This window comes from Heterodontus francisci, chromosome 3 (genome assembly GCF_036365525.1).
Source record: "Heterodontus francisci isolate sHetFra1 chromosome 3, sHetFra1.hap1, whole genome shotgun sequence".
Lineage (NCBI taxonomy): Eukaryota > Metazoa > Chordata > Chondrichthyes > Heterodontiformes > Heterodontidae > Heterodontus > Heterodontus francisci.
The window spans coordinates 48,850,263-48,874,906 of record NC_090373.1 but is presented as its reverse complement, the minus strand read 5'-3'; the positions used below and the strand labels follow the sequence as shown (position 1 = coordinate 48,874,906).

Sequence of the window (24,644 nt, the reverse complement as noted above, 5' to 3'; positions counted from 1 at the left end):
TGAGGGGAGATTTAATAGAAGTGTACAAGATTATGACAGGCTTCGATAAGTTAGACAAGGAAAACTGATCCCATTAACTGAGAAGTACAGAAGTACTAGGAGACACAGACTGAAGGTTTTGGGCAAGAGATCCAGGGGAATGAAGAAGAACTTTTTTTACACAGCGAATGGTAATGACCTGGAACTCAATGCCCATGAGGGTGGCGGAAGCAGATACAATCAATGATTTCAAAAGGAAATTGGATGGGCACTTGAAGGAAGTAAACATATAGGGCTATGGGGATTGAGCGGGGGAGTGGGACTGACTGGATTGCTCCACAGAAAGCCAGCATTGACTCGAGGGCCTAATGGCCTCCTTCTATTTCGTAAATGCCTCCATGTTTGGAAAAAACTCAAGATAAGAGTTTGGCTTGACTTAATAGATGGTAAGGGTGGCATGTCCGGCAGTGACTGCATTTCCAGCCAATTTAAATGTTTGACCAGTTTTGTTTGCAGAACCGGGGAAGTCATTAGCATAAAAACAGTTCCGAAGAAGGGTCACTGACCAGAAACGTTAACTCTGCTTTTCTTTCCACAGATGCTGCCAGACCTGCTGAGTGGTTCCAGCATTTTTTGTTTTTATTTCAGATTTCCAGCATCCGCAGTATTTTGCTTTTATTTAAGTTATTAGCATAGTTACTGGTGAGACTGAAGATCTAAAGTGGAATAGATGCAGAGCCATGAAGGACATAAAGCTGCACTTACTACACAGTCACAAAGTTAAACCACTCAGCACCGAGCTCCCAGCGCACCTGCGTGATTGACAGCGATAACGGACCAATCGCGACGCGGATTCTGCCCAGCCTATTACGTGTGAAATATTAGCATATGCCGGAAGTACTGTTCAAGAGCAGAACATCCGGTGCCCAAGCTGCCATGGAGAGGGAAGAGGAAGGATCGGCAGTACCGATTGACGAGTTCAGTAAGCTGCGTATTACTGGTGTTTGGACCATCCTATTGTCTGTAAGTGAGGGAGGGAGTTGTTGGGCGTAATGAATAGAGTCGGGCCCTGGTCCCGATCCAGCTTTGACACGGCACAGCACCTCGCTTTCTCTTGGTGCCGCGGGTTCAGTGTTGCCAAGGTGACGTCAGGTGTGATTGACGTAATTTTCCTGCGACGGTGATGCCACTGGGTTCCACGTGCTCCAAGGATTGTGATTGTTCACAAAGCTGATGAGGAGCAAGTTAGGCAGGGCATCTGAAGCTGTGATGTTGGAAACAAAAGTTATCTCCACGAACAGGGACTGGCAGATTGCAGTGTGTTTATTTTGGAAGTCAAACACAACTACATGTATTGAGTTTAGTTCATTACCTTTGCCATTCTGTGTACGCTGTGGCTCACACTCACTCCTGAGTCAGGAGGTCATAGGTTCAAGTCCCACGTGTGAATGTAGCTTAGTGGTAGCAGTCTAGTTGTACACCAGAGACTTGAGCACTTAATCCAGGCCGACTCTCTTGTGCATTATTGAGAATGTGCTGCACCGTTGGGTGTGCCGTCTTTCAGATGAGATGTTAAATGAAGGCCCTGTCTTCCCTCTCGGGTCGGCAAAAATGCCAAATGGCACTGTGAGAAACGTAGCCCACTTGATAATAATTTACACCGAGTCAAACTCTGAAGAAGTAAGTTTATTTAACGTTCTTGCAAGATCGGGTGTCCAACAAGCAGGCACACCGATCAACATATTCAGTTCATGTTTATACAATACAAATCCATTTGTCCACGCCTTTATTTTACATTATTGGTTATAACATATTATGACACTAACCTATCCTATGGTTGCTACAGTCTCCTCCTCTGTTTACTTCTCCCCCTACTCTAACTTTCTAGCCCCTAACTCTTGTTTTTGTTTTACCTTATTTGGCTCTCCATTGTGTGTTTTAACTTGCAGCTGTCAGCCTTTATCTTAGTGGGGCAGTTTCTTATTCACTACATCCTTTGTTCTAACTCTTGCTGTTTCTCTTTTATCTGCCTAAGCACAATTTTTAAGTGATGTACTGTCCCAAGGTCTGTACTTACATACCCTTATCAATTCTCTTTTTCAGTGATGTACTGTCTTAAGGTCTTCACTTACAGACCCTTATCAGTTCTCTTTGTCAGTGATGTACTGTCTTAAGGTCTCCACTTACAGACCCTTATCAGTTCTCTTTGTCAGTGATGTACTGTCTTAAGGTCTCCACTTACAGACCCTTATCAGTTCTCTTTTTCAGTGATTTCATTATGTTGTGTACAAATGACTTCTTGGTAATTTTCCACAAGCTGTAGAAACAACATTTCAGTATTTCTTATTCTCACAGCACTATTCTGTGAAGAGCAGGTGTTCCATTCAATATTTATTCCTCAATGGACATCACTAAAATCGTTAAAACAAAATACTGCGGATGCTGGAAATCTGAAATAAAACCAAAGTGCTGGAACTACTCAGCAGGTCTGGCAGCATCTATGAAGAGAGAAGCAAAGTTAACGTTTCAGGTCTGACCTTTCATCAGAAGACTATTATTTTTCATCCTTCGTTAAGCTTAGCTCATCCAGAACTCTGTTGCCTGTATCCTATTCAGCACGAAGACCCACGCATCCATCGTGCCTGCTGACCTACGTTGGCTCCTGTTCACCCAACACCTCAACATTACATTTTTTTTGTGGTTAGATCTGTTCATAGTGTTATGGTCAAGTGAGGAGGGGTCGAAGGGCTTTCTTCTTTTCCCCCTCCTTGTTTGATCACAACATTCTTTCTTAAAGTGAATGCAGTGGACAATTCAGTAGATGTTTGGTGGTTGTTATGATTATAACAACAACCAATCGGACAACTTTTCTTGAGTTAACAAAAAAAGGGGTTAACTTCATTGTACCTAAACCAAACTAATAAAATAAACAATTCACTCACGACGTTTACACAAACACACAAATAGGTTTAGAGTGTGGAAGGGTAGATTGGTTGAGTTAGAGTCCATAAAAATAAAGTATACAGTCTGTCAAGTTTGGTGATTTGGCTGGCTTCTAGGTGAATTCAGTGGTCCTGCAGCTTTTACTTTGAAGAGGTAAATGACTGGTTCCATGAGTCTCTTGGAGACAGCGATGCGGATGATTTCTTCCAACGGGGTTTCTGATTGTAGCCGGACTATGCAAAGGTGGTCAGTCAACTAGCAGGATTTGAAAGCTTTCAAACTGGAATGGAGAGAAAGAGAGGGAGGAGACCCTCACTTAGAATCTGCACATGTCAGAGTCCAGTTGCTTCTCCTTTGCTGCAGAGAAAAACACCAGCTTAAAATCACAGATGGTGAGGAGCTAGTCACATGATAGTCACTCAGTGATTCAAACATAGTAGTTGGCAGTATTTCTCTGCTTGCTGAAAAGAACAGGTAGTTCTTGCTGGAGACTGAGCAGAAATTTTGTCTCCTTCACAAGCATTGCCATGTAAGATACAGTGTTGTAAATTAGGTGAACATCCTAAGCTTTTTTTAAAAATGTCTTTGTCTTTTTAAAAAAAAAAAATTCAGATCTCCAATCAGTGGATTGAAGAAAATTATTATTCAACAAAACACCTTGACATAACAAAAGCCTTGCCCTCTCCCTATCTGCGTAACTTCCTTCAGCTGTACAAATCTCCCACCAAATTCTCTTTCCCTGTCTCAGCCCTTTTGTATACATCCCCTGCCAGCCTACATTCTGCCATTGGTGGCTGAGCCTTTGGCCATCTAGGCCCATTGCTCTGGAATTCAAACTATAAACCCCTCCAGCTCCTCCAATTTCATCCCGTCCCTTAAATTTATGTCTTTGGTCAAGCTTTTGGTAATATCTCCATCTTTGCCCTGGCATCCATTTTTGTCTATGCCTTTGTCAAACGCCTTTGAGACACCTTTTTTTTTCAATGTTAAGAGCGTTCAATAAATGAAAAATGTCGAGGCTTTGCAGCAGTGTTTTTCTCACTGCAGAGGTTTCCTGAACTTTTTATTCTGTTAAAATAAGCTCTTCTATTGGTCAAAACTGTCTCTTTGTAATTAAATCTGTTTGGGATGCTGTTTTGGATGAAACGCTGCAAATTCCTACAGCACGCAGTCAAATAGCATTCAAGGACTAGATTTGGTGTTATAATTGTTTTTGTTTTAGTTTTAGAGATACAGCACTGAAACAGGCCCTTCGGCCCACCGAGTCTGTGCCGACCATCAACCACCCATTTATACTAATCCTACACTAATCCCATATTCCTACCACATCCCTACCTGTCCCTATATTTCCCTACCACCTACCTATACTAGGGGCAATTTATAATGGCCAGTTTACCTACCAACCTGCAAGTCTTTTGGCTTGTGGGAGGAAACCGGAGCACCGGGAGGAAACCCACGCAGACACAGGGAGAACTTGCAAACTCCACACAGGCAGTACCCAGAATTGAACCCGGGTCGCTGGAGCTGTGAGGCTGCAGTGCTAACCACTGCGCCACTGTGCTGAGGCTACTCCCATTGCTTTTGTATTTGCGCTTTCTGTAAAAGTCAGCTTCTATTGAATTTAAGCTTGCAATACCAAATTAACTGCAGTGGTTCGTGACGGCAGCTCCCTACCACCACCTCGATGGCAATATGGCTTGGAGAGTGAGCCTCAGGTTGAACAATGAGCCCCTTTAATTTATTCTTTCATGGGTTGTGGATGTCATTGGCAAAACCAGCATTTGTTGCCCATCCCTAATTTCCCTTAAGAAGGTGGTGATGAGCCGCTGTCTCGAACTGCTGCAGTACGTCTGGTGAAGGGATTCTCGCTTTGCAAGCATTTTTTTAAATCCAACCGTGTGGCATACTAGGCCATTTCAGAAGGTGGCTAAGAGTCACATAGGTCAGACCAGGTGACGATGGCAGGTTTTTGATGAAAGGCTTTAGTAAACCAGTTGGGTTTTTACAACTGTCGGGTAGTTTCATTGCTACCATTATTGATACTAGCTTTTTATTCCAATTTTATTTAATTAACTGAATTTAGATTCCCCAGCTTCTGTGGTAGGATTTGAACTCATGTCTCCAGGTTATTAGTTCAGGCATCTGGATTACTACTCTAGTAACAAAATCACTATGCTACTGTACCCTATGCCATTTGGTGAACTATTGCATAAGATTACACAGGACCTATGGCACAGAAACAGGCCATTTGGCCGAACCAGTCCATTCTGGTGTTTGTTCCACTCGAGCCTCCTCCCATCATTCCTCATCTAAATCTATCATCGTAGCCCTCTATTCCCTTCCCCCTCATCTGTTTGTTTAGCTTCCCCTTAAATGTATCTATACTAATTGCTTCAACAACTCCCTGTGGTAGCAAGTTCCACATTCTCACCACTCTGAGTAAAGAAGTTTCTTCTGAATTCTCTATTGGATTTCTTGGTGACTATCTTATATTGATGGCCACTAGTTATGCTCTTCCCCACAAGTGGAAACATCCTCTTTGTATCATCCTTCTGTAATTTTAAAGACCCCTATTAAGTTATCCCCTCCCCCTACACCCCCACCCCCACCCCCACCCAATTTTCAAGAGAAAAGAAACCCAGACTGTTAATCCTTTCCTGATATGTATAGCATCATATTTCTGGCGTCATCCTTGTAACTCTTCTCTGCACCCTCTCCAGTGCCTCTATAATTTGACAACCAGAACTGGATGCAGTACTCTAGGTGTGGTGTAACCAAGGTTCGATACAGGTTTAGTAGAACTTCTCTACTTTTCATTTCTGTCCCTCTAGAAATAAAGTCTAGTGCTTGGTCTGCTTTTTTTATGGCCTTTCTAACCTTGGTGCAACTTTTAGTAATTGGTGTATTTGGACTCCAAGATCCCTTTGTTCTTCTACCTTACCTAAACTTGCATCTTATAAGTAATCAGTAACCTCCCCATTCCTCCTAGCAAAATGTACCACCTCACATCTATCTGTGTTGAACTTCATTTGCCAATTACTGTCCCATTTTGCAAGTTTATTAATATCCTCTTGTAATTTGTTGCAGTCTTCCTCAGTATTGACTATCACCCCAATTATGTTTTTGATTCCAAAGTCCAAGTTGTTAATGTAAATTGTGAACAGCAGTGGTCCCAGCATTAATCCTTGTGGAACACCACTTCCTACCTTCTGCCACTCTGAATAACTACCCTCTACTCCCACTCTCTGCTTTCTGTCTTGAAACTAGCTAGTAATCCATTCTGCCACTTGTTCCCTGACTCCACATTCTCTGACCTTATTCATTAGTCTTATTATGAGACACCTTATCAAAGGACTTTTGTAGATCCAGATAAATTACATCTACTGCATTACCATTGGCTACTCTCAGTTACCTCCTCAAAAAGTTAATTAGGTTTGGTCAAGCAAGATTTTCCTTTTTGAAATACATGTTGACTATTCATTATTATACATTTTTTTCTAAGTGTTCCTCTATTCTTTCCTTTCATAGGGACTCCATTATTATTCTTACCACCAATGCCACACACCAGACTTGTGAGCAAAGTTATAGCTCTTGGAATAAAAGGGACGGTAGCAACATGGATAGGGAATTGGCTAAAGTGACAGGAAACAAAGAGTAGTGGTTAATGGATGTTTTTCGGGCAGGGTGAAGGTTTGCAACAGAGGTCCCCAAGGATCAGCGTTGAGACCCTTGCTTTTCCTGATATATATTAATGACCTAGACCTTGGTGTACAGGGCACAATTTCAAAGTTTGCGGATGATACGAAACTTGGAAGCATTGTGAACTGTGAGGAGGATAGTGTAGAACTTTAAAAGGATTATAGACAAGTTGGTGGAAGGGGTGGATAGTTGGCAGATGGAGTTCAATGCAGAGAAATGTGAAGTGGTTCATTTTGGTAGGAAGAACGTGGAGAGACAATATAGAATAAAGAGTACAATTCTAAAGAGGGTGCAGAAGCAGAGGGATCTGGGTATATATGTGCATAAGTCATTGAAGGTGGCGGGACAGATTGAGAGAGCGATTAATAAAGCATACAGTATCCTGGGCTTTATTAATAGGGGCATAGAGTACAAGAGCAAGGAAGTTATGCTGAACTTGTATAAGACACTAGTTCGGCCTCAGATGGAGTATTGCTTCTAGTTCTGGGCGCTGCACTTTTGGAAAGACATGAAGATATTGGAGAGTACATAAAAGATTCACGGGAATGATTCCAGAGATGAGGAACTTTAGTTATGAAGATAGATTGGAGAAGTTGGGAATGTTTTTCTTTGGAGAAGAGAAGGCTGAAAGGGGATTTGATCGAGGTATTCAAAATCATGAGGGTTCTGGACAGAGTAGATAGGGGAAAACTGTGAAAGGATTGAGAACAAGAGGGCACATATTTGAAGTAAAGGGTAAGAGAAGCAAAGGTGACATGAGGGAAAACCTTATCACACAGCGAGTGGTTAAGGTCTGGAAGAGCATGGTGGAGGCAGATTCAATTGAAGCATTCAAAAGAGAATTAGACTGTTGTATGAAAAGGAAGAATGTGCAAGGTTACAGGGAGAAGGCGGGGGAATGGCACTAGATGAATTGCTCATTTGGAGAGTCAGTGTAGACACAATGGGCCGAATGGCCTCCTTCTCCGCTGTAACAATTCTGTGATTCTGTTGAGCTGCCTGGTCTATAAGTCCCTCAGCATGTTCTGTCCCCCTTCTTAAATATAGGAATTATATTAGCTATCCGACAGTCCTCTGGTACTACAGCTTTTTCTAACCAATTGTTAAATGTGTAGTAATGCCTCTGCTAGCTCTTGCCTAGATTTTTTTAAAAAAATGCATGGATACAATTTATCCAGACCAGGAGCTTTATCCTCTTTGAGTTTGATTATTTTATTCAATACACCCTTTTTACTTTATTTTAAATACACTTATCTCATTGCTCATCTCGTCATTTAATGTCATGTCCACTTGTTCTGTCTTCCCGGTAAATACCAAAGCAAAATATTTCAGCCATCTCTCTATCCTTATCTATGATATTATCTTGTCTATTCCTTAATGGTCCTATTCCTAATCCAGCCTTCCTTCCTTTTATTGATGTGCCTGTAAAATATTTTACTATTTTGTTTTATGTTCCTCTTTGCATTCCTAATTGTTTTTTGTCTTCTCTCCTCATCTCTGTATTCTCTCTAATCCTGTGCTCCTCTTCTGTATATGTACTAAATGTACGCCTCTTTCCTAACCCGGAATTGTTCCCTTATGTCTTTATTCATCCATGGAGTCTCATTAGTGTTTAGTTTGTTCTTTTAGCGGAATATATTTTTCCTGCACTCTGAAGACCTTTTAAATGTTTCCCATTGTTGTTCTACATTGTGATTAGATTTGATTAGATTAGAGATACAGCACTGAAACAGGCCCTTCGGCCCACCGAGTCTGTGCCGACCATCAACCACCCATTTATACTAATCCTACACTAATCCCATATTCCTACCAAACATCCCCACCTGCCCCTATACTTCCCTACCACCTACCTATACTAGTGACAATTTATAATGGTCAATTTACCTACCAACCTGCAAGTCTTTTGGCTTGTGGGAGGAAACCGGAGCACCCGGAGAAAACCCACGCAGACACAGGGAGAACTTGCAAACTCCACACAGGCAGTACCCAGAATCGAACCCGGGTCCCTGGAGCTGTGAGGCTGCAGTGCTAACCACTGCGCCACTGTGCCGCCCAAGTGTTGTTTGCCAATATTGCCCATTTTATTTTCCCAAGTTCCATTCTCAGCCCCTGACAATCAGCTTTTCTCCAATCTGTTAACCTGGTTTTCGTAACATTTATGTGCTTCTCTATTATCATCTTAAAGCGTGTTCTATTATGGTCGCCATTGCCTAGATGTTCTCCTACCTTTGCTCCGCTTATCTGCACTTGATTATTCCCCATTATTAGATCCAATAGCGAATCTTCCCTTGTTGGGCTTTTTACATATTGGGTTAGAAAGATGTTCTGTACACATTGTAGGAACTCCATTCCCTTATCCCCGTTACCTACCTGTTCTGTCCCATTAATATCAGGGTAGTTGAAATCCCCATGATGATTATTCTATCGAAAGAATGTTTCCCCTTGTTGCAGAATCCAGAACTAGGGGTCACGATTTAAAAATAAGGGGTCGCCCATTTAAGACACATGAGAAATTTGTTCTCTGAGGATTGTGAGTCTTTGGAATTCTCTTCCTCAAAAGGCAGTGGAAGCAGAGTCTCTAAATATTTTTAAGGCAGATAGATCCTTGATAAGTAATTGGGTGTAAGGTTATTTGGGGTAGGCAGGAATGTTGAGTCGAGATTACAATTGGATCAGCCATGATCTTATTGAATGGTGGAGCAGGCTTAAGGGCCGAGTGGTCTACTCCTGCTCCTAATTCGAATGTAATTGTATAGAGCCTTGGTGCGACCATACCTGGAGTATTGTGTGCAGTTTTGGTCTCATTATCTGAGGAAGGATATACATGCCATAAAGGGAGTGCAACAAAGGTTCACTAGACTAATCCGTGGGATGGTGGGATTGTCTTATGAGAGATTGAAGAAACTGGGCTTGTATTCTCTAGTGTTTCGAAGAATGAAAGGTGATCTCATTAAAACTTACAAAATCTTACAGGGCATGACAGGGTGGATGTAAATAGGAAGTTTCCCTGTCTGGTGAGTCTAGACCCAGGCACATAGTCTCATAATAAGCGGTAGGCCATTTAAGACTGAAATCAGAAGGAATTTCTTTACTCGGAGGGTGGTGAATCTTTGGAATTTTCTGCGTCTGAGGGCTGTGGAAGCTCCATCATTGAGCATGTTCAAGACAGAATGTAAGGGGAAGCAACAGATTTATACTATATGAGAAGAGAGTGCTGATTGGTTGGCAAGTGGACTCTGGTAGAGGTGTTGCCATGGAGAATGCACCAGTTTATGGTTACTGACGGTTAACTGCCAAGCTTTGTTGGAAATTTATACTAGGCAACTTGACTCTGATTGGTCAGGGTGTTGCCCTGATCAGCACTCTCTTCTCGTACAGTATAAATTTGTTGCTTCCCCTTACATTGATATTCTTGTGAGATGTCCTGATGAGTGCAAGATGAAAAGCTTTGACAAAATGTCTCTAGTTTCAGCGATACCCAAGTTTTCTAAATAATGTTATACCCTGCAATGTTTAATTTCCAGTCCTGATTTTTCTGTAGCCATGTCTCAGTAATCCCTACTATGTCTGGTTCCTCCCAACACATGACTGTCTCCAGGTCCCCTAAGTGTATTAGGAAGTATTTTTTAAATGATAATCTGGCTGGAGAATACATGTACTATTTTGCCATATACAATGGTCAAAACATCTTTTTTTTTTAAAAAGACTCCAGAGAGTCATTGATATTATTAGCAGTATTATCTAGTATTTACTGTGTCCATTTTGGGTTAACTGTGGAATGGTTCCCTCCAGTTCAACTATCCCAGAGAAAAGCAGAGTTACGAAAGTAGGTTACATTTATTAATGAGTGAAAATTAGAACTAAAGATTACAGAAAGCAGAGTTCGTTTTAATATATTGTTTATTTACTTGGGGACCTTAATGAGCCATAAATATAGAGCAATGTTAAGCTAATGAAATCTACAAGACATGAATTATGTCTATTATATTGGTAGTCACTTATTTTAATTCATCTGCTGATGGCAACACTTTTTTTCTTTTGTCTTGTTTGAATTGACTGAAAATGAACAGTGCTGCAAGTAGAGTTGCTGATGAATCTCATAAATTTGTTCTTACGATTTAGCCGACACTAGCAATGCTGCAGTTATTGCCCATCCATAGCTTTCCCGATAAGGTGGTGGTGGGGGCAGCCTTCTCCTAGTCATGTTTGTCGATGGTTCTCCCATATCGCGTTAGGTAGAGAATGGCCCAGTGATGCTGAAGAAACAATGACATACGTCTAATTGAGGACGGCTTGTGACTTGTAAGTGATTGCATTCTCACAATATTGCTGCTGCTCAGTCTCTGTGATAGAGGTCACGAGAGTGAGTTGGAGGTCATTCTATAGATTGTAAGTACTGCAGCCACAGCATGCTGATGGTGAAAGAGGCAGCAATCAAGGCAAGTTGAAAGTCAAGGGAAGATGGCTGGACTTTCCTTCGTTACTTGCCACTTATGTGGCACGAATGTTACCTGCCACCTGTCACCCCAAGCCTGGTCATTATCGAAGTCCTGTTGTCAGCTGGCTAAAGTGCAAAGATAAAATATTAGGGATCAGTAAGAGATGTTGGTCTGCAGAAGGTCTGACCTAGAGAGATAAATATTGGAAGTAATGCATGTTTTTAAAAAATGAGCAAAAGAGAATTATATTTTTGTGTGACCTCCCTACACTAGAGTTCAGTCAATGCTTTAATCTAAATCTCAATGTCACACTTCCACATTTGAAAACATTCTTCAAGGTGTGGCACATATTCAAGGTTTTATAACGACTCCAGACAGGTTTGTGTTGCAGGGAAAGCATGCTAATAAGATGTCGCAGTACACTGCTGCACAATGGTAGAATGCAAGTTGATTCTTGTGTTTTCCAGGCAAAAGCTTTCAGTGACCTACCCTGTGACTGGGAGTCAGGGAAAGATTGTGTTAACCAGAAATGAACCATTTTTCAAAAGGGGGGGGAGAAAAAAACATTCAGATAGCAAATCACCCGACAGCAATGTTGTGCTCTCTTTTGGTGGTCAACTACAGAATTGTAAAGGACTGGGAATAGGCTGTCCATCCACACACTCAGCTATACGGTAATCAGACAAGGCATTAAAAGGTTAGAAGAAGAGCTTGCATTTATAAAGTGCCCTTTGTACCCTCCTTTCTGAAGTGTCTAGTGACATTGTTATTGGTGCTGTGTACATGCAAGTTGTTAGAAAGTCGCGCAGGGAGCCATCTTTATTTGAATGTAGCCCACCAATACAGTCCACTGGCATGGTTTTCACTCGGTGTCATAATCAGAAATAAGGTTTCAAATTGCAACTTTACCTGTACATTTGTTCTCTACTTACCTTGACAACACTTTAATTCTATAGACTGCAGCTCAACCATTTCCTTTTTATGAGTAAGTTTTTATGTTTGTATTGGTATGAAAAACATTTAAGACTGAGGACGCATTGGGTATTCAGTCAGAACTTAGGGCCTCATAAAACACTTGGGTTGAAGCTGTAAAATGAATTCTGCACATATTTGTTGCATAACCTTCTGGTTTGCACCTTTCCATGTATTTTTAAACATGCCCCAAAATGAGTTCTAGCACAGTGCATATAATATAAACAGGCTGGTGTCCAGAGCACTCGGTCCTAGTTGAAGCTATTCACCCATATAAAGCTGGTATAGGTAACCATTTCAAGCAAGTTCCAATGACAACACTATCAGTCCTCTATCAAGCTGGAACGACGGAGGTGGAGGGGTGACATGATAGAGGTTTACAAAGTTATGAGTGGCATGGACAGAGTGGATAGTCAGAAGCTTTCTCCCAGGGTGCAAGAGTCCGTTACTAGGGGACATAGGTTTAAGGTGCGAGGGGCAAAGTTTAGAGGGGATGTGCGAGGCAAGTTCTTTACACAGAGGATGGTGAGTGCCTGGAACTTGCTGCCGGGGGAGGTGGTGGAAGCAGGTACGATAGCGACATTTAAGAGGCATCTTGACAAATACATGAATAGGATGGGAATAGAGGGATACAGTCCCCGGAAGTGCAGAACGTTTTAGTTTAGGCAGGCATCAAGATCGGCGCAGGCTAGGAGGGCCGAATGGCCTGTTCCTGTGCTGTACTGTTCTTTGTTCTTTGTTCTGTGTTTCATCATGTTCTCAGCAGCACTCTGTTTATACAGTCCAGACAGCAAAATAAACCACTCTATCACTGCTTGTCAAAACAAGTGATTCAGTTTTGAGTTTGCCACAAATGAAATCTACCACCCTGCTAGCAAACAAAACAGGATTTTTTAAAATAAAATGCAGTTTCAATATTGTGCATCGAATGTTACTGGAAAAATACGACCGGGAGTAACAACTTGGGAATGAGATGGCAATAATAAATGTCTCCAGACTCATTTCCTATGATGTAGAAGAACTTGTATTTATCGAGCTCCTTCCATGTCCTCAGTACATTGCAAAATGGTTTGCAGGCAGTAATTTTTGATGTTGTCGCTGTTACAAAGGTAACTTTGACAGTTAATTTGTTCACTCTCAGTACCACACTGCAGTGTCATATACAGATTTGTACTGAGTCCAAGGGTGGGCCTTGAACCCACAACCTTCTGACTCTGAATTGAGTGTGCTATCACTGAGCCAAATTATTTCCTGCTTGTTTATTAACAGAATGTGAAGGCACATTTTATCCCTTTGATGCAGAGTCCTGCATGATGGGATAGCACATTGAACACTTGAGTGTCTAGATCAGTGTACCTAATGTGTGGCCCATGTTGCACATAGCCATGGGCTGAGTGGATCACATTGCAAAATCCACCCATAGATCCTTTGAGAGATTATGTTCGTGAAAAAATACAACGGTTTTTTATCAGAAGTCCTTTTGTTTTTAATAAGTGATTAAGATGAGTCATCTCTTCTGTCTTTTCTTTGCATTACAGGTTCAGTGGTCAGAGCCATGGCTGATTGGGCTGCTTGCTTTTCATGCTCTTTGCTTTCTACTTACCTTGACAACAGTTAAATTCTACAGACTACAGATTGTCCATTTCCTTTTTATGAGTAAGTTATTTTTATGTTTGTATTGTTATGAAAAACTTTAAATCTGTGGAAGCATTGGGTATTCAGGCAGAACTTGGAGCCTCATAAACCAGTTATGTTGAAGACGTAAAATGGAGTGTGCCCATGTTTGTTTCATATAATTCTGTTTAAACCTTTACATGTATTTTTAAAAATGCCCAAAAATGAATTCCAAGAATTAGTTGTTCCCTGATGCCCTGATTGGATCATTTCAACACCAGGACACTAAGGAGGCCAAATAATTTTTTTCAACATGGGCCATCAACATATTTTGAAATACTTTGTCTTTATTTTTAAATTATATAATGTGGCGAAATGCAAATAAGTTTTATATTGGACAGCAGGAGAATGTCTAAAATTGGAATCTTTTTTGCATATTTGGAGACTGTTGTTGTGCTGGCTTGCTTTTTAATGTATTCTGTCCTTTCCTTACTGTTCTGACTTGGATCACAGTTTACTGACCGTTCCATCAGATGGCTTCTGCACAACCCTAATCCCTCCCTATTTTTCTGTAAATAAATTGCAGAGCACCTGGCATTGCATTGCTTTTTTCTTTGGCCATTACTGGGCAGTGTGATTGTGACTCATGCTGCTGACGTGATGCCTGAGTAATATCAGTTAAAGTTCTAAATAGATCTATCACTCATTCATTGAAAGCACAAAATGTTGGAAAAACTTTGATTTTATTCCTGTACAGGAAGCCTGATGTGTAACAAAATAAGTATAAGCTACAAAAGGGAGCTTCACTGTGAATCATGTTGTTCCACCTTCAACAAAATATGCTTGTTACTTTTATGCTTTATTTTGAGTTAGTGGTACCCACAGTATCTAGCATATAACACTTGTCCACTATAACTAGTATGCATTACTGTCTTACGGAATATGGGGTACATATGCATGTAGGGAAAACTAAGGGTTTCTATATAATTCATGTGAATTGGGAGACGCTGAAAATAGTGTTGCAGACCAAACTGCTCAATCCCTTTGAAACTTTGCATTAATTGGTGCAGTTTTCAGTAATACTTGACTTTGCAGTGTGGTTATTGCCACTAGAGGTCAGTGTGGTGCTTTATAAATGTCCTGCCGATCTATTGCCGTGAATGTGGAAGTACAACACAGGTATAAATAACCTATTAAATAATAGAACAATGTTACAAGGCAGTAAAATAATTGGGAACCTAATCTAACCTAACTGAACCCAAATTTCTTACATTGTAATTCACACTTACATTTTAATATTTAGTACCTGTGATCAGTGTTTTGAAGAAATAGAGCCAGTGTTATTGGAAGCTGGGTGGAAGAAATCCCGACCAACTGTGGCATTAGTCACCAGCTGTCTCAGAATCTATAGACCCAAATACAGACAAGCTTTTGGTATAGCTAAACATGGTGCAATCTAATACCTATCTACAATCTTCACGGTTTATTATGAAATGATATATATAAAGCTGTGAGACAGCTGATATGATCTGCATGTTCCCATTGGCCTCACATTCCTCTGCAAACTCATGATGCTTTTGTTGTCCTGACTCCTTTCCTTTCACCTTTTCAAATCCACGTTCGACAACTGTCTGTATCATATGCCTTGTGATATTCATAAATTCCATGGTTTGTTCCTATTTGTCTATTTTCAGTATTTGTATGTAGTTGATTGATCCGTTTTTCATTTGCTTTTTATAAGGCTGTTTTTGGAATCATCCAGAAAATATGTTGAAGTAAACTAATTACAGAGATTACGTTTTGCTGTACAGGAACTTTTCAATTCAACAGAAACTATAGTCAGCATATGTTATGTGAGGTATAGTGAGGGGCAGTTATAATTGGCATTGTTATTTCCTTTGGTCAAGCACTTTTTACACAGCCAAGTATGTTGGCACTATGAATCTTAACTATCAGTATTCAAATTAAAAATACATTGTAATACTGTGACCAGACATCATAAATGTTATGTAACTAGAGTCTATTATGATGGTGGCTTAGTGGATTTACGCTTCTACGTTTCAATCAAGCCTAGAATCTACCATCTTAAAGAGCTATTTCAGAGCACAATTTCCATGATAAGGACTGCTTTATTTATCATTGAGCATGTAAAGAATTATAACACATAATGACAATAGGAAATATCTTAAATGAAGATAATGCCACTTCGTCACTCATTTAAAAATCACTAAAATTAAAACCATCGGCTTTTAATTTTCTGTAATACTTCATCAAAGTATAGATCTGCACCACCATTAGGGTGAAACGTGACACCGTTACCCTCGTCCAGCTTGTCTGTGTTGGGAGCCATACTGGAAATAATGACTGCTGTAGAACTGCACAGTAAATTCCTATCATACTGAATACATGCTTCAATAAGCAAGAAACAAAGAAAATTTGCAAATTCTTGAATTTTTATCCACATTTCAAGAGGAATACAAGTTTAGAGCTCATGATGTGGTACATCTGGTTTCTGAGGTAATTTTATTTATATTTAAAAATTAATGGAATTTAATATTGTTGCAAATGTGTGAGACCATTGGACTGAGAATGGAGGTTGGAAAATACAAATTTCTGCTGGTTAGTTCTGACCAAGAGATGGAAATTTACAAGCTCCCGTAGGTCTGCAAACATCCTTCACTATCAGTAGTTAATCTTTAATTGATCTTAGGCCCTCACATTTACAGCTATTAGACTTTAGTAGCCCTAAAGGATATAAGTCTAGTTTAATTCAGCTGCACCTTAGTAGCAGAATACTACATTGTGCATAATATCATTTGTGTTCTACATGACTTAGCAGCAGCAGCACCCACAGGAGATCTGTTTAAGTATGAGTGAAATGAATATCCACCCTTTGGGCCCATTGTTTCACAACTCAAGTGGAATATTATGGTATCCATACTATCTTTCTCACTGACTCTTAACTTTTGGCTGGTTAACTGGATGAAAATTAGGACTATATCTTGTTTTTTAAAAAAAACTAACTTGGATTACACCAAAAATACATTTTTCTTTGGAAGGAAAAACATGCAATGCACTACAAGTAAAAACCTGTGGTCTCAATCCACTCAGGAAATCCACTAAATTGAATAGATTGGGCTGTACTTGAGTGCAAACAATATGTTGTTTCTGAAAATTGTTTGAATCCAGTTGAGACTGATAATAAAGGTTCTTTTCTCTCTCCAACAGTTGGAAGCATCCAGCATGAAATTTAATTGAAACTTATTTTTCATGTTTTTGCTTTTTACAGAGCTGTTCATGATTCTGCCATTAGCACTCTCTCTGGACTTGTGCTTTGTCTTTCGCTACAACTATTTAGCACTCCATTTGCATTATGTTCCAATACATCCCCGTCATTTAATATCTTCCCCCCTCTTCCCCCCCCCCCCAACTCTATTACAGTCCTTCCTTTTGTTGTTCTTCCCTACTCCTCCCCTTTCACTTGCTCAAAGACGTTTCTAACTTTTGCCAGTTCATACGAATTAGGAACAGGAGTAGGCCACTCGCGCCTGCTCCGCCATTCAGTAAGATCTGATTGTAACCTCAACACCACATTCCCGCCTACCCCCAATAACCTTTCATCCCCTTGCTTATCAAGAATCTATCTACCTATGCCTTTAAAAATATTCAAAGACTGTTTCCACCACCTTTTTAAGGAAGAGCGTTCCAAAGACTCACGACCCTCAGAAAATAATTCTCCTCACCTCTGTCTTAAATGGCCGACCCCTTTCCACATCTGCCCTGTCAAGACCCCTCTGAATCTTATATGTTTGAATCAAGTCGCCTCTTACTCTTCTAAACTCCAGCAGATACAAGCCTAGCCTGTCCAACCTTTCCTCATAAGACAACCTGCCCATCCCAGGTATTAGTCTAGTAAACCATCTCTGAACTGCTTCCAACACATTTACATCCTTCTTTAAATAAGGAGACCAATACTGTACATAGTACTCCAGATGTGGTGTCACCAATGCCCTGTATAGCTGAAGCCAACCTCCTACTTTTGTATTCAGTTCCCCTTGCCATAAATGATAACATTTTATTAGCTTTCCTAATTATGTGCTGTACCTGCAAACTAACCTTTTGCGATTCATGCACTAGGACACCCAAATCCCTTTGCATCCTGTCACCATTTAGCTAATATGCTTCTTTTTTATTCTTCCTGCCAAAATGGACAATTTCACATTTTCCCACATTTATACTCCATTTGCCAGATTTTTGTCCACTCACTTATCTATATCCCTTTATATCCTCCTTATGTCCTCTTCACAACTTACTTTCTTACCCATCATTGTGTCATCAAATTTAGCAACCATACCTTCGGGCCCTTCATCTAAGTCATTTATATAACTGTGGCACACCACTCGTTACATCTTACAACCGGAAAATGACCCATTTATGTCTACTCTCTCTTTCCTGTTAGCTAGCCAATCTTCTGTCTATGCCAAAATGTTATCCCCTACACCATAAGCTTTTATTTTCTGCAATAACCTTTGATATAGCACCTTATCAAATGTCTTCTGGAAATTTAAGTGCAGTACATCCATCAGTTCCCCTTTATCCACAGCACATGTTACTACTTCAAAGAAATCCAATAAATTAGTTTAAACATGATTTCCCTTTTACAAAACCAATGTTGACTCTGCCTGATTACTTTGAATTTTTCGAAGTGCCCTGCTATAACGTCTTTAATAATAGCTTCTAACATTTTCCCTATGACAGATGTTGGGTTAATTGCCCTGTAGTTTCCTGCTTTCTGTCTTCCTTCCTTTTTGAATAAAGGAGTTACATTGGCTATTTTCCAATCTAATGGAGCCTTCCCTGGATCTAGGGAATTTTGGAAAATCAAAGCCAACCATCAATTATCTCACTAGTGTTACGACCAGGTGAGAAAGATATCTAGGGGTCTGTTACAATCTTCACCTGGTCTTATTGTAACATGGTTTTATTTTTAAACACACTGTGTATTGAGCTCCCCATTTGTGAATCCTTGTTCACAGCTTTCCAATTATAAGGCAAAGAAGCAAGCACAAACCGGCTTTATCAGGTTTAAAGAAGATTCGTGAAATTTAATATACCTTAAACTTAAACTCGAATACGATTAACACCTATGGATATACAACGCCTCCACGCTAGCATGCAATACACACATGCAAATAGGGAGAGGAAAGTATAGTCGAGAGGGCAATATCAGAAGAGTTTCTTGTTTACTATGCTTCAAGCTCACTTGATTGTAGGTAATCTTGTTGTTCGTCGGGACCCAGTGTTCTTAAACCTTGTTCACGTAGGAGACTTTTCTCTCTGAGGTTCATGTGGCAGGCAGGACTGGAGAGGAGGTTCTGTTCCAACCGGGAGCCAGGAGCTTTCTGATTTCAAACACTGTTTTCTCCAACTTAAAACTCTCTCCATTCCAACCTCTGCAACAACCAGTTAGTTATGTGACTAAAACTGGTCTGAAAACTTCTGCGTATTGGGTAAGCAACGACTGGGTCAGTTGTCGATTGGTGTAGATTGTTTCAACACTGTCGGTTACTATGCAAATGTCTTTCCAATCAGGGCTTGCTATTTTAAGTTTTAATGTTCATGTGGCGAAATCATGTGTGCCTCACCTTGGCAGGTGGGGCGGGGGGGAGGGCTTGCCGGACACAAGCCACTTCTTTTAAAACCTTAGGATGAAGTCCGTCAGAACCCAGGGACTTGTCAGCCCACAGCTCCAACAATTTGTTCAGTACCATGGTGATTGTAATTTTCTTGAGTTCCTCCCTCCCTTCCATTTCCTAATTTACAGCTATTTCTGGGATGTTGCTTATATCCTCTTTGGTGAAGAACAATGCAAAATATCTGTTCAATTCATCTGCCACCTCCTTATTTTCCCTTAATTCCCCAGACTCGCCTTTCGATAGGATCAATGCTCACTTTAACTTTTTTTTTTCAAATATCTATAGAAACTCTTACTATCTGTCTTTATATTTATTGCCAGCTTTCTCCCATACTCTAATTTTTCCCTCCTTTATTAATCTTTTAATTGTTCTTTGCTGCTTTTTATATTCTGTCCAATCTTCTGACCTGCCACCCATCTTTGCGCAATTGTATGCTTTTTCTTTAAGTTTGATACTATCTTTAACTTTTTTGGTTAACCACAGAATTTTTCTTTCTTGTTGGAATGTACCTATTGTGTATTAAATTCCATAATTACCCTGATTTTTAATTACATCCATGATTTCCATCCCTTCCATTCCCCTCCAAAACAAAAATGGCTATTGGGAATAAGGTGAAAATATTCCTGAAGTTACCTTGTTTCCTACATTTTCATGTGCACAGGGTGATGAGACAGAACTGCTAAGTTGAGGTTACTGTTGGCTTTGTATTTCACAGCTGTATCTGAAGACCAGCATCAAAACAATAACTTCTGTTCTGGTTTTGTACTACTGGTTTGAGTTAACATTGCAGTGTGAAGCTGGTATGCCTTCAATATTAACTTCACACTGATATAATGGACAGTGTATGTAGATTATGTAAATATTTTTTAAAACTGCAACTGTGTAAAACCTGAATTAGAATAATTGAACTAATTAAATATTGGAATAGCAATTGCTGATAACAGCAGGTTGTTCATACCATGAAGTAAAAAAAAATTTTAATTTAGCAGTTAAATGTTTATCCCTATCTAATTTGTATCACATTCTTTTCTCTTTATTACAGTTGTGTTGGTATACTGTGCAGAATACATTAACGAAATGGCAGCAATGAATTGGAGGTAAAGACAATGGAAATCTTTATGGTGTTAAAACAATTATGTAAACTACAGAAGAAACCTCTTCTGTCAATATTATTTCATTCATTTCTCAGATTTAGACACGGGTTACGACCAAGGCAGGAGGGGTGTACTTTTTTTTTTCTAGTTCCACTTCTCCACAGGTCACAATATATATTTAAATGTTTACCCAGTTATATGGTGAATCATAGACTCTATTTTTAACCCAGAATAAAATACACCAACCAGCTTTCTTTAATAAACAAGACTTAACCAGTAACGAAGCAAAGCATTAACACAGATTGAAATATGAAAGTTCCCTTTTTACCTTGATCCCTCACGCACACTCACTGAAAGAGATTTTCTCTGTAGAGCTCCGTTACAGGAAAAAAAAACAAAAAAAAAAATACTTTGGCCAAATACTTGCTAATTCTTGAAGAAAAAGAAAAGATATGGAAAGATGTCAGTTGTCCCTTTTTGGTTTGGCATCCCAAATACACAGACGGCTGTCACTGGGATCTTTCTAGAACAGTTCTTTTCAGACAACATTGAAGATCTATTCTTGGGCTTTTCAGGATAAATGCAGCATCAGTTTCTTTATTTCTTACACTCACTTCTAAGAGCTTCTTTCAAGATAAAACAAAATGCTGGAAATACTCAGCAGGTCAGGCAGCATCTGTGGAGAGAGAAGCAGAGTTAATGTTTCAGATCTGTGACTTTTCATCAGAACTGGCAAAGGTTAAGATCTGATGTGGACATGAGAGCAAGGTGGTGAATTAAAATGGCAAGCAACCGAAAGCTCAGGGTCATGCTTACAGACTAAGCAGAGGTGTTCCACAAAGCAGTCACCCAATTTGCGTTTGGTCTCCCCAACAGCAGGGAATATAGTATACTAAATTGAAAGTAGTATGTAAGTCGCTACTTCACCTGGAAGGAGTGTTTGGGGCCTTCGATAGCGAGGAGAGAAGAGGTCAAAGGGCAGGTGTTGCACCTCCTGTGATTGCATGGGAAGGGGGTGATGGAGAAGTAGACCAGGGTGCCACGAAGGAAACAATCTCTTCAGAATGCTGACGGGGAGGAGAAGATGTGTTTAGTGGTGGCATCATGCTGGATATAGTGGAAATGGTGGAGGATGATGGGCTGGCAAGTGAGGACAAGGGGAACCCTATCACGGTTCTGGGAGGGAGGGGAAGGGGTGAGAGCAGAAGTGCAGGAAATGGGTTGAACACGTTCAAGGACCCAGTCAACCACAGTTGGGGTGGAATCCTCGATTTGAGGAAAAAGGAAGACATATCCGAAGCGCTGCTGTGAAAGGCATCATCAGAACAGATGTGACTGAGATGGAGAAACTGGGAGAATGGTTACAGGAGGCAGGATGTGAGGAAGTGTAGTCGAAGTAGCTGTGGGAGTCGGTGGATTAAAAATGAATATTAGTGGATATAAATTACTGGGATGCTGCCTGGTAAGAAGAAATGCAAAAAAGGCAATCTCAAAAGCTTGAGACTGTGCTCTTTAGAACAGAGGAGATTAAGGGGTGACTTGATACAAATGTTTCAAAATTTATGTTTAGGACTGAGTAGATAGAAACAAACTGTTTCCAGTGATTGACAGATCTAGAATAAGGTGACATGGCTATAAGATTAAATGCAAGCGATTTACCACAGAAAGCAAGAAAAATATTTTTGCACCGAGGACTGAGGCTGTGGAGTGCAGTACCAGGGTTAGAGATTGAAGCAGAGACCATGTCATCCAAGCCAGCATATAAGAATAGGTTAGTAGGTGATTGACTGAAAGGGAACTAAAGAGATTAGGGAAAAGTGCGGGTACTTAGGATTAGGACTACTGCTCATGTGGGGGAGTATACACTAACATAGATGGGTTGGACTGAACTACCCATTTCTGTATTGCAATTCTAAACTGCCATTTGTAAGCAGCTCAACTTGAATCTAGTATTTATTAAGAAAAATTAAAATAGTTCCAAATTAGTATTAGAACTTCTATCCAAGAACAATCATTATGAATAATGGATTTTTTTAATTGAAGATTTCTATTTAATCTTGTAATATTGCTCTTTTGGGGGGGAAATGTAGCTGCAAGCACTAAATACAACTTTTCTACTGTTCAAATTTATTTTGTTCTTGAGGTTTTAGCTGTAGTTGTTGCTTTTGTTCAAATTAGTAGTATAATATGGTAAACCTTTTTATACTTCTGGATTTTAGGTGAAAACTCAGGTTGTAAAAATTAATTTTTTCCAGATTATTTTCCATGTTCCAGTACTTCGACTCCAATGGGATGTTCATCTCACTCGTCTTTTCAACTCCACTTTTATTGAACGCAATGATCATTGTGGTATGAGCTCATTTCCACTTGTTTTAGTGCTTCCAGTTGCCCAAGAATTTTCATGTTTTCCCACAATTTAACCACTTTCTGTTTTTTTTTAAAGATTGTTTGGGTATCCAGAACATTGGCAAAAATGACAGAACTGAAGTCACTGAAACAGAAAAGGAAAGCAAGCAAAGAAAAGGGGAAGAAAAACACATAAGATTCTTTTTGTTAACAGTTGTTTGTAAGTCCTGTGCATAAAATCTCTCCATCTGGGTTTATTTTTCCTTCCATTTTCTAATGTCAGGAAAAAAATATCAGCTTGAATACAAAGCAGGGAGACATTATAGGATCTATATAAATACAAGTTTGTTTACACCTATGCTGGCTTTTTCACTATCAGTGAATGGAGGAAAATATATCCCTTTGGTATTATCAACCTCTCTCCAGTGGAATTTCAGTGCAGAATGTGCTTCTTTGTTAAGTAGTGGGTGACATGATTGGATGACTAATAGGATCTGATGAAATTGGCCTTGGCTGCTCAGATTACAGTGACTTGGGGTTCAGTTTTCGTTTTTAGCCCTGCCACTGTAGAGCTTCATGTAGTCCGGGCACATACCACTAATGGCTGGAAAATGGTGACTATCATTTACCTGAATTCCTGAGATGCACCTCAGCATGCAAAGCTTTTTACCTTTTTGGATGATTTGCACTTTGGTCCAGATCATCCTTATGATTCATATCATGGTGAATTCTGTGTTTTGAACATGATTGGAGTTGGTGCACAGTACATTCTGGACTATGATATTTTATATTTGCTGTAATCAGTGTCTTTATTACTGTTGTCTATCTGCAATAAGGGATTTTATAGTACAGAGACAACTGATCCTGGAAATGCAAGTCCTGCACAGTGTGTGTCTGGGCACATATGGATGGATGGGGGTGGGGATGGGGGGTGCTGCAGGAGGTTATTTAACTCTCATCACATGGCAATTGTGGGTAGATTTGGCACAGAATATCTGAAAAGGGTGGTAATCTATTTGTCCATATTCTTGCTAGAGGTGCATTGCCAAAAATACATTTGTATTAGGAATAGATTGAAAGGAAAATTGCACTGGGAACCTCTAGTACTGAACCCACCAGAGAATACAGTCTGGTGAAGATTACATCATTAAAATATCAATAGTGGGTGCTTAAAAAAAAAAAGCTTGAAACTTTTTCCTAAACCTTTGGGGAATCCAGACTCAAACCCTCAGATGGGTCGCACTGGCCAATGTCTCAACATATTCTATGCACAACCGCCCGCCAGATTTCCAGGCCAAGGACAAAGAAATTCATGCCTTGGGATTCTCCTTCCAAAACCCACATGCTGCTGATATAGACATCCTTCTTTAGGATGAAACTTCTATCCAGGCTAAACAAATCACCATGGAAGCTGGTGGAGTTGGCCAGGACCCGTGCTGATTTCTCGTCCTTATGTTAAACTCCCACAAGACCACAAATTTTCTGCTTCAATATAGCTTGTGTAGAAAATATTGAACTATATATCTGAAATGGATATTTGTGAGATTTGATACTTCTGTTGTGAAACTGGATATTTTATTAAAACTGTAATGCCTCCATATTTTTGTTTGTTTTAAAGAGGGGACTTAAAAGGGAAAAAAGCTTCATATTATTAGTTTTGAAGTTAAGATTAGCAAGTCAAAAACTTTTATTAAGTAATTAACCATACCCACTCTGGCTGAAACTAGTTGGCCATTACTTTTCACCCTTAAAGAAATAACCTCTTCCTAAATCGGGTGACGAAAACACTTACTTAATGTAAAGTGGTACTCTGACATTTTGCTAAAACAGCAGGATCAATCAATCCATGCATTTTAAACAAA

At 39.9% G+C, this 24,644-nt stretch overlaps 1 protein-coding gene across 1 annotated transcript; it reads left to right on the top strand.

Moving 5' to 3' along the window:
* Nucleotides 1–884: 884 nt before the first annotated feature.
* On the top strand, nucleotides 885–24,380 carry tmem18 (transmembrane protein 18). Its single transcript, XM_068022106.1, has 5 exons — nucleotides 885–1,002; nucleotides 13,571–13,688; nucleotides 20,385–20,439; nucleotides 22,692–22,785; nucleotides 22,880–24,380. Exons 1-5 carry the CDS (start codon nucleotides 916–918, stop codon nucleotides 22,976–22,978), a joined length of 453 nt encoding a protein of 150 aa, XP_067878207.1. The 5' UTR covers nucleotides 885–915; the 3' UTR covers nucleotides 22,979–24,380.
* The last annotated feature ends 264 nt before the right edge of the window (nucleotides 24,381–24,644 follow it).

What these genes read in the sequence shown, in the direction of transcription:
- tmem18 (XM_068022106.1), top strand. Translation starts at nt 916, where the DNA reads ATGGAGAGGGAAGAGGAAGGATCGGCAGTACCGATTGACGAGTTCAGT. An exon ending in TTTGGACCATCCTATTGTCT is followed by an intron (nt 1,003 to 13,570) that starts GTAAGTGAGGGA and finishes TTTGCATTACAG; the next exon opens with GTTCAGTGGTCAGAGCCATG. An exon ending in TGAACGCAATGATCATTGTG is followed by an intron (nt 22,786 to 22,879) that starts GTATGAGCTCAT and finishes TTTTTTTTAAAG; the next exon opens with ATTGTTTGGGTATCCAGAAC.